This window comes from Carcharodon carcharias, chromosome 9 (assembly GCF_017639515.1).
Source record: "Carcharodon carcharias isolate sCarCar2 chromosome 9, sCarCar2.pri, whole genome shotgun sequence".
Classification (NCBI taxonomy): Eukaryota; Metazoa; Chordata; class Chondrichthyes; order Lamniformes; family Lamnidae; genus Carcharodon; species Carcharodon carcharias.
The window spans coordinates 90,571,605-90,586,424 of NC_054475.1; the positions used below are offsets into that span (position 1 = coordinate 90,571,605).

Consider the following 14,820-nt stretch of genomic DNA (forward strand, 5'->3'; position numbering starts at 1 on the left):
ACATGGCTTGTCTTGAATGACATAGCAGCTAATTAGAAAGATTGCAGGTCTCATTGTACGGTTAGATTTGAATCATTTGAAAAAAAAAACAAACTGAAGACAAGAAACAGAGGGCTGTAACTTCTGAACTCCCCAGCATCGAATTGGTGGGGGTTCTTCGACAATGTGCTGGGGAACCCCTCTTGGAACTTCACAGTTCTGGGCAATTGACGTGCAAACTCTGAAGTGCAAACTTCCTCTTTGCAATTGCCCTGTGCTGGGAACCATCTGAAAATGTGATTTAAATTGCAAACTTCGGAGGGTTCCAGCTGTGTGTCACACATAGTTACCCAGAAAATGTGAGAAGCCCTAGAGGAGTGTAGAATGTGTAGGGGGAACTTAAAAAGGAAATTAGGAGAGCAAAAAGGGGGCATGAGGAAACATTGGTAGGTAAAATAAAGGAAAATCCAAAGTTATTTTACAAGCACATTAAGACTAAGAGGATAACTAGGGAAACAGTAGGGCCCATTAAGGACCATAGTGGTCATTTGTGTGTGGAGCCGAATGATGTAGATAGGGTTCTAAATGAATACTTTGTGTCTGTGTTCACAAGTGAGAGGGACGATGTGGGTATGGAAATCAGGCAGAAGGACTGTGATATAATTAAAGAAATTAGCATAGATAGGGAGGAGGTTCTAAGTGGTCTGGCAGGCTTAAAAGTAGATAAATCTCCAGGCCCGGATGAAATGTATCCCAGGCTGTTGAGTGAGGCAAGAGAAGAGATAGGGGCGCTGGCAATAATTTTCAATACCTCTCAGGCCACAGGAAAGGTGCCAGAGGACTGGAGGACAGCCAATGTGGTACCGTTATTCAAAAAAGGAGGAAGGGATAAAGCAGGGAACTACAGGCCAATCAGTCTAACCTCAGTGGTGGGGAAACTATTAGAAGCAATTCTGAGGTACAGAATTAATCTACATTTGGAGAGGCAGGGATTAATCAAGGACAGTCAGCATGGTTTTGTTAAGGGGAGGTCATGTCTGACCAATTTGATTGAATTTTTCGAAGAGGTGACCAGGTGTGTAGATGAAGGCAATGCATTTGACGTAGTCTGCTTGGACTTCAGCAAAGCTTTTGATAAGGTCACGCATGGGAGATTGATAACGAAGGTAAGAGCCCATGGGATCCAAGACAATTTGGTAAACTGGATCCAGAATTGGCTGAGTGGTAGGAAGCAGAGGGGTGATGGTCGAGGGGTGTTTTTGTGACTGGATGCCTGTGTCCAGTGGGGTTCCATAGGGATCGGTGTTGGGTCCCTTGCTGTTTGTGGTATATATAAACGATTTAGACTTTAATGTAGGAGGGTTGATAAGTAAGTTCATGGATGACATGAAAATTGGTGGGGTGGTAAATAGTGAGAAAGATAGCCTTAGATTACAGGAGGATACAGACGGGCTGGTCAGATGAGCTGATCAGTGGCAAATGGAATTTAATCCAGATAAGTGTGAGGTGATGCACTTGGGCAGGACAAACAAGGCACGGGAATACACGATGAATGGTAGGACCCTGGGAAGTACCGAAGATCAGAAGGACCTTGGTGTGCATGTCCACTGGTCCCTTAAGGTAGCGGGACAGGTAGATAAGGTGGTTAAGAAGGCATATGGGATACTTGCCTTTATTCGCCGTGGCATAGAATATTAGAGCAGGGAGGTTATGCTGGAACTGTATAAAACGCTGGTTAGGCCACAGCTAGAGTATTGCATGCAGTTCTGGAATCCGCATAATAGGAAGGATGTAATTGCACTAGAGAGTGCAGAGGAGATTTACCAGGATGTTGTCTGGGCTGGAGAGTTTTAGTTATCAGGAAAGATTGGACAGATTGGGGTTATTTTCCCTGGAGCAGAGGAGATTGAGAGGGGGGACATGATTGAGGTATATAAAATTGAGGGGCATAGATAGGGTAGACAGGAAGGAACTTTTCCCTTTGGTGGAGGGATCAATAACCAGGGGGCATAGATTTAAGGTAAGGGGCAGGAGGTTTGGAGGGGATATGAGGAAGAAATGTTTCACCCAGTGGGTGGTGGGAATCCAGAACTCAATGCCTGACAAGTGGTAAAGGCAGAGACCCTCATAACATTTATGAAATATTTGGATGTGCACTTGTGATGCCATGGCATATGAGGCTATGGGCCTGATGCTGGAAAATGGGATTAGAATAGTTAGGTACTTGTTTGACCGGTGCAGACTCGATGGGCCGAAGGGGTCCGCAGCACAGAAAAACGTCCTATGACTCAGAATTAAAACCTCTTCTAGCTTCAGGGTAACTATTGTAAAGACCATCCCCAAACAGGACTCCATCCATGCCCTCAACCTCCCCGCTCCTTCCCCCAACGACTAACCACCCCCCATGGGACTCCCCCCACCGACCCAAACTGACCTCTAATCCTCCCATTCACCAAATCCTATTCATTTACCAAAGACACTTAGCTTCTCCCTAGCCTGTCAATTTCAATGGGACCTTAAACTTACCTGGTTTACGTAAAATAAAGAGGTTTCCCCCTCAATCTGACCTTGCTGGACTGCGAAGTTGGGCTTTGAGGACAAATGCTGTCCGGCCTGAGTTGGAACGACGGGCAAGACAGGCAGGGAAGGAACTTAGTTTAAGTAATTGAACATGGACTGGCAATCCGACCCTAATTGCTGCTCTGAGCAAGTTACAGCCCAGATTCTCTATAGAACTTTTTGTTTGTTTTCTAACTCTGCATAAAACCCAAACAATTTTAACTAGAGGTCTTGAGAGTTAACATTTTGAACATGATCCTTAACTGGTGTTAAATGTCTTTGTTTTGAGGTTTTTTTCTCAAAAAAATTTAAATTCATTTCTTCCCCTCCCCCCGCCATACTCTCATCTTTCTCTACTCTGATAAATTTTTCTACTTTTTTTATTTGCTTTCTATTTCTGTTACTGATTTCCTTATTTCCCTTTAAATAGTTTATTGTGACAAGGACAATGATCAGTTTTCATCAACCTCTGAAGAAATTAAATACTTGGGTCATTTTTGTTGTTGCATGTTAAAGTTGCAATATTTTGTTTGTTTTTTGAAAACTTTCTAGCCACTAAGCTGTCTTTCTCAGACACTTATTGTGCTTGTCAAGATTTTCACACAGTTTTGTGCAATTGCAGATGTGATTTCTCTTTATTTTGATCCATTAATGAAGCTGTTCTTCACTTCTTCAATTTATTTCAAGGTAAGGGGACATCTTATTTATGTTTTCTCCATTCCCCTGGAAAAAAAACTCTAACTATGATACTTATGTTTTCTGTTACCAACAAGGATATTTTTAAGCGTTGCTTAAATAGCAACGCTGCTCTTAGTTAAAAAAAAATAGTTCTTACTGGGGTGTGGACAGTGCTGACAGTTGCATGGTACAAAATCCATGACTGTGCTTCAGAACGCGGCTCTTTTGGCTCCATAAACATTCATCTTGAGTTTCACCACAACAGCCTCTTAAAATATTTTTTCAAATTACAGGTCAGCTAACTAATTGAGTTAAATGTCTTCATTTTTATTGTGTGCAAAGTTTTGTTCACATTCATTGATATTTTATTCTTTCACTGTTCCATAATCTTTATTTTAAAAGAATTAGTTAAAATTGGGGTTAATTGTTGCTCTGATTTCCAGTTGCCAGATATGGCAGGTTCAGGGATGTATGAATTTGAATGTGTTGCTTCATTATCACACAAAAAAAAACAAGAAAAGGAATGAGACAGAAAAAATCTGATCATTGCCAATCCAATGTCCATGTATATACAGGCAAATAGCAACTCCAATACAGCCCACATTTTGTCAGGTATCCTTTAAAGGATAGCCGGATTGTTGTTTCAGCTATTACTCGTTTCTCATGGATAGTCAGTTAAAGGTGCACAGAGGCTTGAGAATGGCGAATGAACTTGTGCTGTTTGTAACCTGAAGGCAGGGCCAGTTAAGCTTGGGTGAATTATTCCTTGATTGGTGGAACAACATTGTATTTTTATTCTTTGATTCTAGGAACAGCAGGAAACAGCTGCATCTGACTGGAAAGCTATAATGTGTTAATTCATATATTTCAAGTAAAATGACCCTGTTTGTTGATTTACTTCTGTGTTTTATTTTGCTTGCCTGCTTTTCAGTATTTTTATCCAGTAAGGTGCTAATGCATATTTTGACATGAGAGATCACTGAATCCAGTACTTGAGGATAATGGGTCTATTTTGCTATTCTTGGGTAATACTATTGTGAAGTCTGCAGAGATCGAATGTCTCAATATTTACTATGGAGGCGTAGAAGTTCCTGTTCACGAAGTCAGGGGATGCATTTGACAGGGTGGTGTAAACCTTCAAGGAAAGCATCAGTGTGGTAGAAGGTGATGAGGGCAGTCAATGGCATCTCAGTCTGAAAAGTTTAAAGACCTTAATAGAGCATGTAAAATAAAAGCTAGCTGCACTTTCAAAAAATGCATGGTACTAACTGTGTTTGCTGACAATACAAAGATAGGTAGGAAAGCAAGTTATGAGAAGGACACAGTGTCTGCAATGGCATATAAATAGGTTGTGAGTGGACAAAAATTTGACAGTTGGAGTACAATGAGGGAAAGTATGAGGTTGTCCACTTTGGTGGGGAGAACAGAAAAGAGAATATTATTTAAATGGAGACACACTACAGAATGCTGTAGTACAGAGCAATCTGGGTGCCTCACTCAAAAAGACCTAATGCTAACATAATAACAACAATTTAAATTTATATAGCGTCTTTAACATCATGAAATGACCCAAGGCTTCACAGCAGCATTATGAATCAAAGTATCACAGCAAGTCATATAAGGTGATATTAGGTCAGATGATCAAAAGATTAGTCAGAGGTAGGTTTTAAGGAGGATCTGAAAGGAGGAAAGTAAGATAGAGGAGTCAGAGGTGTAGGGAGGATATTTCAGAACTTGGGGCCAGTGGAGATGAGGGCAATAGCAGGAGAACAGCCAAGGTGGGTGAGAGTAATGCCTTTAATGGGGACTAGGACATCAAACGTAGAGATGACGGTGTAGTTGAATAAATCAATCGCTGCAGAAATGTTGTGGCCCTTTTTTAATTCATTCATGGGATGTGGGTATTGCTGGCTTGGCCAGCATTTATTGCTCATCCTTAATTGCCCTTGAGAGGGTGGTGGTGAGCTGCCTTCTTGAACTGCTGCAGTCCATGTGGTGTAGGTACAGCCACAATGCTGTTAGGGATGGAGTTCCAGTTTGTGGATGGGGTGTCAATTAAGCGGGCTGATTTGTCCTGGATGTTATTGAGCTTCTTGAGTGTTGGAGCTGCATTCATCAGGCAAGTGGAGAGTATTCCATCACAATCCTGACTTGTGCCTTGTAGATGGTGGACAGGCTTTGGAGACTCAGGAAGCTAACAGAAGGCCAAAGACTAGACAGTAAGGATTTTGGAAGTGCAGTTATAAGTGAATTAGGGGATAGTTTTTTCTTAGGGGCCAAAGACAGAAGCAGGTCAGGATGGAGTTGGAGAGTGATACAATAAAGCAATTGGAGATGGCCTTATCTGTGATTGATCGTTTGGGAGTAGCACAACCATGTGAGATGGCAAGGTCAAGGGCTGGCCACGAACATGGGCTAGGGAATTTACATGGAGGTGGTGATTTGGGGGGATAAGAAGGCAGTGAACTTAGAGCATGATGAGTTGAGATAGAGGTTGAAATCACTGAGGATGAGAGTCATTTGGTCCAGCTACTGAGGGAACAAAGCAGTTAAGATATCATGGTGAGTAATTTTTTTAAATCATATTTGGACAGCAGTAGAGAGAGAAGGATTTTGAATGAGGTGAGATGCTCAAAGGAGTAAGTGCCAGAAGAGTAGGGAATCAGGGCGAGATGTGATTGGTGTTGAGCGCCACATTGGCAAGCTGACTTTCTTGACGGGGCAAATTATGGAAGATATAATCGGGTGGGAAGGCCACATACATTTAGGGAGAGGTGTCATTACCCTCAGCTAGGTTTCCATTAAGTCTGTGATATTGATGCAATCTTCTACAATAAGTTCATTGATTGCAAAGGCTTATTGACAAGCAAGCGGACATTTTTCAGGGAGATGTATAGAGGGATGGCGAGAACTGATCCACTGGCAGAGTGCACAGGATCAGCAGTGAGAGGGGTGAGTTGGGCAGGAAGAAGATTTGACAAGATTCTCCCCCAGCAAAGGCGCTGGATGGCTATTCAGCGAGAGAGTAGGTTAAGGCAATTATGTTTGCTGCTTGTAATGACCCAGCGCCGAGTGGCTGGATGAGCCTTTCAGAGGATGATGAGAGGCTCGGAAGGAAGCTGTAGGCTTCTTTTAGAGGGAATCGAGCCTAGAATGGTGACGAGAGCAGGAAGGTTAAGGAGCAATGAATGTTTGGGTTAGGGAAACTGGGTGGGTAGTTATTAACTGAGAGGGAGAAGTGAAAGAAAGCATGACGATAGAAAAGTATCTGGGAGGGGGTAAAGAGAAAAGAGGTTTTTAATAAGAGAACAAAATAGAGATTGATGAACTTTGGTCTGTAGTAGTAGCCAAAAGTGGACTTAAGAAAAGCTGAAGTCACAGGCCTGGTTAAATAAAAATGAAAAATACAAAAAAATTACTAATTAATAGAAATTTTGAGCATTTTATGAAATGTACGCTTTTCTACAGCAGATTAGCTAATGACTGTGCTAATCTTCTCTGTTTTATTTATCTACAGTGCAGTGTCATTGAGAGTTTCACCAGCCTGCTGGCAAAGTGGCTTACCTGGCATTCTGTGTGTGTGGCCGAGATGGACAGAGATATTCCTAATGTTTTACAGAGTCCACAGTGAGTATCTATAATGCAATGATTTCCCACAAAAATAGTCGAGTGCCTATGGTTATAAATAACTTCAAATATGGCTTTGTATTGAATTTTACTTTTTACACAAATGAAAGATATCCTATCTGAGTAAACCATGATTAGGAAAGCAATGAAAGTGAGGATGACTGTAGTTTTTGTGTTAGCTGATCTCAGGCAGGGCGCAGAAAGGTTGTAATTGATACCTAGATTAGGGAGAGGAAAAGAGACAACTGTTCCCAGTTCTAATTCACTGTTACTAGGCCAAAATCCTGGAATTCCCTTGCTAACAGCACAGTGGGTGTTTCATGGAACACCCACAGGGCTGTTTACAAGGGAGTGTTTGGGCTGCAGCTGTTCAAGAAGGCAGCTCACCAGCACCATCTCAAGGGCAATTAGGGTGGTATTAAATGCTTGCCTTGCCAGCAATGCCCACATCCCGTGAACAAATATAAAAAAATAATTGTATCCAGCAGCTTCTGATAGTGCATGTGTATGGATGAGATCATGTTCCGGCATGGCTGTAAGATCGCTTGGATATCCTGTCATCGGTTAAAGTCAAGGCTCAACATGAAGGACGATTGTGAAATCATGCCCAACCAAAAGTTTGTTGGTGACAAACTGAGAGAAAACACTTGTAGAATGGTTTACAGCACAGAAGGAGGCCATTAGATCCGTGCCAGCTTTCTGCAAGAGCAACTCCGCTGGTCCCTCTCCCCCATCTTTTCCCTGTAACCTCTTTACTATTCAGATAATTATCAATTTCCTTTCGCAAGCCATGATTGAACCTGCTTCCACCACACTCTCGGAAAATGAATTCCAGGTCCTAAACTCCTTTGCATAAAAATGTTTTCCTCATATCGCCTTTGTTTCCTTTGCCAATCACAAATTGTTGTCCTATAATTCTCGACCCTTCTACCAATAGGAACAGTTTCTCCCTATCTACTCTGTCCAGACCCCTTATGATTTTGAACACCTCTTGCAAATCTCTTCTGAACCTTCTCTAAGAAGAACATCTCCAACTTCTTCAATCTATTTGTGTAACAAAAGTCCCTCATACCTGGAGCCATTCTCATAATTTATTTCTGCACCTTTTATAAAGCCTTCTCATCCTTTCTAAATTGTGGTGTCCAGAATTGGACACAAGTGTCTTCTTTCTTTCAGCTCATTGCCTTCTGTATGGGGAAGACATGAGGGGTTGGGGGGTGGTGCAGCACATTGCAGCATAGGAACAAGCACAGTGGAGGACTAAAATTCTCTCAGGCATGCATGTCAATGATTTTCAGCGGATGTATCTTTTTTATGATAATTTCTGAGATTGTGGAAATGTCTGGATAAGAGAAACCAATAGTAAAACAACAGCTAAGATAGACATCATTACATATTTTAAGGAAAAAGTGGTCAGACAATTGAAGTGGAGGATTATACAGATATTCTCTGTTGAACAAGTGTGTTAATTGGATTCGTTTTCGATTGTTCTAGCAAAGAGCCAACCCAGACATAATGGGCCAGCTGTGCTGTAAACTTTGATAGTTCTGTGGTCAGCATGGTGGCAATGAACTTCATTTGAATAGCAATTGCTACAGTCGTGTTAAGTAATTTACCTGTTTTGCCTTACAAAAGTTGGGTGTTTTGAACTAGGTGCAGGATTCACACTATTGCTTGCTCACATTTCAATTGCTGTGCATTCATGAGGTAATTGTGTTTTTAATCTTTTGTAAGGCTGTGCTTTTCTAGATTTTTCCTGTAATTGTTATTCCTTTTAGTAATCTGCCGGAATTGTACTTCTTTAGCTTAGAGAACAAGGACACCACTTTGTATCTTGTCTCCAAACACTTCTGGGTCAAGTGTGATTATTTTTTCCCTTCAATTTAGTCTCTCTCTACTAAGCGTTTCTTTTTGCTGTCTTCAAGGCTCAACTTGTGAACTGATCAGATTTAGAATTAAATCTCTACCTCCTTACACTGTGGTATTGAGCTAAGTAAACTAATACTCAGCTACAACATACTTCCCAAAGGAACTTTCTCAGATGTCTTTCTGCAGCTGTTCTTTAATTTGTTGGCTTTGAGATGGTGTGAATAATAAAGCAGTCTAAGAGAAAAACTTTTAAAAACTGTTTGTGCTTTCAGGAATGTTTCCCTTTCTGGATTAGTGAATTCTGTTTCTGAACTTGTGGAGTTTACTGCAAGAATTTCCATGGTAGCACTACAGATGGAGGCTTACAACAGTCTACTATTGCACTTCATACTCAATTTCTATGAGACGGTGAGAGAGACTGAAGTGTGCTTAGAAAACTGATTTCTGAGTATTATTAATTAGTCCAAATAAATGAAGTACATTTTGAGAGGTTATCAGTACAAAACTTTAACTGGAATTCTGGTTACTATTTGAATCCCTTTTCCCCTCCCTCCACCCCTGCGAAATCTGGAGACAAGCCAATTATATCTCTTTCACTGGTTGAGATCAGCTAAATCAACATGCACCAGGGGTTTCTTTTATTAAAAGAATTGTCCTTTCACCCACATTGTCAGTATGCTTCATCCTTGCCATATACTTATAAGTCAAAGTATTTTTTGTGCTTAAAATGATCAAATAATTTGAACCAAACAATGTAAGTAACATGACAAAATAGAAATTATGTTAAAGTAAATTCAGAAAATTTTGAATTAGTGACATTGCGTTAAGAAGGGCTGACTAATTTAAGGAGTAATAAAACCAATGACAGTAGAGGTTAACATTGCATTGGATGGGTCTTTTAAAAATATTTGATAGTCTTGAATTGCCATCTTTTGTATGGTGATCACAATAGAACCTTTGGTTTAAAATGAATGCTGGTGATTATGGATTGACATAGCTATGGCAGGGAATTTGACTTGTGGATCATCTGTGTTTTTTTCTGAATTCTTAATACATTTGTGAATTGTAGTGCAGTGCATATTTACTGCCACCAGATGGTACAGTTGTTTGTACACTGTTCATTTGGAATCTCCAAAAGTAAAACGTTTTGGTCTTAGGGTAATAATTACAACCTGTAGTATGTTAAACATACAGTCGTAGAATGTTAAATACCAAAACAGGCATGTGGGCCATCTAGCCTGCAATAATGTGTTTCTCCACAAGTATGTAGTCTAATCCCAGACTCAGTCCACTCCCCTCGTTCACCCTTTGATGTCGCTCTTTTTCAAACAACTATTTAATTTGAGTATTGCTGAAAAAAGGGATGCTCTGGAAGCTTTTCATCTTGCACTCATCAGGACAGACAGAAGAATGCCAAATTTCAAAGGGAACAACAATTTATATTGCATGAGAAAAGGGTGCTGATTGGTTGGTAAGGCACTCCCACGCAGAACACACGAGGGAACTATTGTCCCCCACACTTTTGTTTAATTTTAAAAAGGCACAATGCCTGTCCATGTTCCTTCTACTTGTAGGGGACAGGTCCTGTGTATGAACATATGTAGTTTCTAGCAAGTGTAAGTTAGCCACATTGCGAGCCCGACTGATAATCTTAAATTGGTTGTTTGTGCACACTCGGGGTTGTTTAAAAGCTGTTCAACTGTGGAATCACATCTAATGTTAGACATTATGTTCTCACTTCTCTGTTTTGCAAGCACAGGCTGGTTGAATATGGTCGGAACTCTGCCTATTGTGAACAGCCAAAGGGATTTGTTGTTTGATACAATCTGCCAGCCATTGCGATGTACAACCAACGTACCTGACATCGCATCAGCACTGAAATTCATATACCACATTACTCATTGTGTGATAGGCAAAGCATCTTTTTAATTTGACGGCAGCATCCTGTTGGTGGAAAATACCACTTGTGTTGCTACTACATGGTGGCCACATGAAAGGACTAGCTTTACCTGTTGCTCAAACTTTTGAGATACCTTACCTTTCCAGGTAATTTGAAGGAGACAGTACTTTTCAGGCCTGTCTGTGAGTGTGTGCATAAACAGCGAGCAATGATCTGATCGGGGTAGCCCTTGGCAGATTGTTTCAAACAACATGTCGTCCCTTTGGCTGTCCGCAATAAGCAGAATGCTGACTGTACTCAACCAGCCCATGCTCACAAAGCTCAGAACATAATGGGGAAAGAGCAAGAGTCGGAATTAATTGGATAGCTCTACCAACTGTAGTGATCTCTGTTGAGACTATTAATGTTTAAAGAGAAATTCAAACAACCAGCGATCAACTAAAAGAATCACATCACTAATTTAACATTGTCAAGACTTAGAGGACAAATCCAGTTCCTGTTTTATTTCCTAAGTCTACCGAAAAGTTCTCTTATACAAGATCTGGAGGGTTCATTCACTTCTCCTTTTGAAACGAAACCAAGTGTGCCATAGCTCTCTGTGGTTCACTTAATTTTCTCCTCTATCCAGCTATCCACTGAGGTATGAGATTTCATGGGAACCCTTCTATTAGCTTTTGGCTAAGTGACCCTCCAACTTTTATTCAAAACTCTGTGACTGTTGACTTTTCAACTTAAGCTTGGGCCTCATTGTATTCATGCTTAGTGATTTAATCATCAGGAACACCTCTGGTTCTTAATATCCTTTACACATCTTGTCCTGGCTTTGGAGAAACAGAAGACTGTTTTCTCCCAGTCTACTCCCAGGCTCACTATGAGGGTTACTGTAGATTTCCCTCTCTAGCTTCAAGCTAGGCATATCTTCCAGCCCTCTTTCCCCTCATGAATATGTCTCCAAACTGAGCATGAGCTCCCACCCGCATTCTATGCGGTAATCATTAAAGTTAGTGTTTCTCTGCTTAAGGTGCAGGCCTGGCTAACATTTATCTCTTTTGCTCCCCCGACTCCGTGAGCAGCAAGTTAGACAACACCAAAGCTGCTACTGTGTCTGTGATGTTCCTGAGTTTATAGGAAGGGTTTTTTTGTGCCGCAACACCAGCGTGCACTTTCTGCACATGCGCAGTTGCGGCCTCTGTCACTGTCAGTGTTAGCTACTTGCATTAAAAAGAACAAGTTGGCTTGATAGAAACTAACCATAAAGTTCAAGTTACCCATTCTTTGGTCTGTTCAGTCCTTAACCAACTGCAAGTTCTTGTACCTAGCCTACCTATTGTTTATCATCTGTTCCCTCTGTCTATCTCTGACGAACAGTGGCAGCAGTGTGTACCATCTACAAGATGCACTGCAGAAACTCACCGAGGTTCCATAGGCAGCACCTTCCAAACCCATGACCACTACCATCTAGAAAGACAAGGGCAGCAGATATGTGGGAACACCCCTATCAGGAGGTTCCTCTCCAAGCCACTGACCATCCTTACCTGGAAATATATCGCCTTTCCTTCAGTCTCGCTGGGTCAAAATCCTGGAACTCCCTCCCTAACAGCACTGTGGGTGTACCTACACCACAGGAACTGCAGCAATTCAAGAAGGCAGCTCACCACCGGCTTCTTGAGGGCAATTAGGGATGGGCAATAAATGCTGGCTTAGCCAGTGATGCCCACATCTTGTAAGTGAATAAAACTAAAATGCTTCTGATGATTCAGTAAGTGAAGAAGTTATATAATCAGGAAATTTCAATGAATTGAATGTAATACTTAGTTAAAGGACACTTCTTGGTAAAAAATCAATTTAAAAAAGTAATTTGGAAATATATAAGAAAAACATCATTACCCAACGTGGGATTTGAACCCATGATCCTTGGATCAAGAGTCCCATTTGCTACCAATTGAGCTAACAGACCCTGCACAAAGCCAGAATACAAATGGAAATGGTTCACTTTCAAGGCTATGGTTATGTGGGTCAACCCTGCAGGTGCCCAAGTGATGTAACTAATGGGAAATGAATGGAATGCAGGACAAACCTGATGGAACCCCCATATTCCGAACTCCTGCCGACCGGAAAGCCGTCAGGAACAGTTGCACATGCACAGGCGGCCGCAGTGTGGGTTGAGTGTGCATGTGCAATTCTTCCTTTCTGGTCAGCAACAGGAGTTAATGTTACAGGAAAGAAATTTAACCCCAGAAATGGCTTCCCCTATCCCCTTCTCCATGGCAATGGGAAACACCTTAGTCCTGTCTCCAAGTAAAAATGTTAATTAGCTATCTCTAACCATAACAGCCTTTCATCTTAGAAACAAAGGGCAGGTTTCAGCACAACAATCTTGATACCAGTAACATCTTTATAGGTTTCAGGAGACTTAGCCTTTTGATTGCAGACATAGCAACAGCTGTGATTGTGCTTTGATTGCGCTTTCATGTAAATATCAGTCACCTCCCATTCAGTAACACAATAAGAGACTTCCCTTTAATTTTCACTAATTACCACTCAGCTTTTACAGTCAGGTAGACTCCAGCACAGATCACATGATCCTTTAATTTACCTAAAATTTAAAGTTACATCCCCAAATTATAACCATCATGCAAATCAAAAGATACAGCCCTAAAACATAATCATATAAACTTAATCATTGTAACACGAGCCAGCACATGCAGCCACGCAATGATCTGTAATATACGGCTCAGTGAAACAAACTGGGTGTGCACACCACGTTCTCTTTAACGTGTGCAAACGGTCCCACAGCAATCTTAAAGGACTGTACTGCGCAAAAGATGAAGTAAAAACACAACAGAGATGCTGTGATGTATTATTCTATGACTCAATGAAGCTGGAGTCAGAAGAATAAAAAGTTCAGGGTGGGGTAGGGCTGGCAAAGATTATAGAGATGGGGGTGGGGGGTGAGGCTAAGGATGGGTGTAAATGTAATAAGAATTTAAGGTATTGCAGTCTGGGAGTCGGTGTAGATCGGTGAGGATAGTTGATGACACATGGAACTTGGTATGGGAAAGGATATTGGTAGCAGTGGTTGGATGAGCTGAAGTTTATGGAGCATGCAAAGTTATAATTATGGAATGTTGGTCATGAAAGGTGCTGTATAAATGCAAGTTTGTATTTAATTGGCACTCAGTAGCTGATGTTCCTTAAAAATATCACTGTTCCTGTTTTGCTTAGAGACAATCTGTCTCTTGTATCAGTCCTTATTGTCATAAAATATTTCTAGTTATTTTATATAGTTTTATGCTACTCTATCCTCAGGTATCTGATATGTACTTGAAATACAGTCTACCTCTGGTGATTTTGCCACCTGCTGGTATCTTCTACCCAGCATTATTGAGTTTGGAATCAGTAAACCTGAATCAGCTGTGCTACATCATGTATAGGTGAGTATTGTATCTCCTGAACCACATCCTACTGACATAGAATATCACTATGAAATCAACATACTTAGTTACATTGCTATAATTTATAATGTGAATGGAAAATGCCAGGTGGTTTCCAGTGTTTCAATGGTTTCAGGAAGAAAACTTCTTTATCCTTCAGATCCTGAAGGGGCCATTTTCAAGTTAACTGATGGCTATTTGTTATTTTGATGTAATTTCTGTAATTATGCATATAATCCTGGTGATAGTTGAGGATTTTTGTTTAACATGCTGCTGAATAAATGTAGTGTTGCTAATACTATTCATGCTATTATTAGGGATATATGTACTTAAATAGAATACACGTACTTGAATTAGTTGTGAACGCTTCCTTGGTGACTAATTTCAAAAGCCAGGAATGTATCAGCGTTAGTAAGTGATATCTTGGATGCCTGATGCCATAGTGATAAAGGACACTACTTTATGTAGCATGACTAAGCCATACCAACCAAATGGTCTCAAATTTGAACTCCTAGAAAATAATTGTTGTCCTACTCATCCAATCTGACTGCAAATTTCCTCTTCCATTTCCTTCTCACAATATATGTAATGTACCCCTACTTTGAGCTCCAACTATATTGACTCTCTGTATTCCTCCCTTGTCTATATCATTATTTCCTCTTTTACCAATATTGCCAGTCTGCTTTCATTTTCCTTTCTCTGCCTGATAAATATATTGCATCCTAGAATATTTATTTTCTATTCTTGTCCAGTATGCAGCTAGGTTTTGTATGC

General features: G+C 40.7%; 1 protein-coding gene and 1 long non-coding RNA gene across 3 annotated transcripts in view; one reads left to right on the forward strand and one right to left on the reverse strand.

Moving 5' to 3' along the window:
- Nucleotides 1–14,820, forward strand: part of cenpi (centromere protein I) — a 95,708-nt gene that overhangs the window by 58,632 nt on the left and 22,256 nt on the right. Inside the window, exons 13-16 of the mRNA XM_041196253.1 lie at nt 3,161–3,225; nt 6,734–6,843; nt 8,985–9,120; nt 13,922–14,046. Coding sequence (XP_041052187.1) covers nt 3,161–3,225; nt 6,734–6,843; nt 8,985–9,120; nt 13,922–14,046 — 436 coding nt within the window. The remainder of the gene's footprint in view (nt 1–3,160; nt 3,226–6,733; nt 6,844–8,984; nt 9,121–13,921; nt 14,047–14,820) is intronic.
- Nucleotides 1–14,820, reverse strand: part of LOC121282528 — a 124,679-nt gene that overhangs the window by 55,753 nt on the left and 54,106 nt on the right. The window lies entirely within an intron of this gene.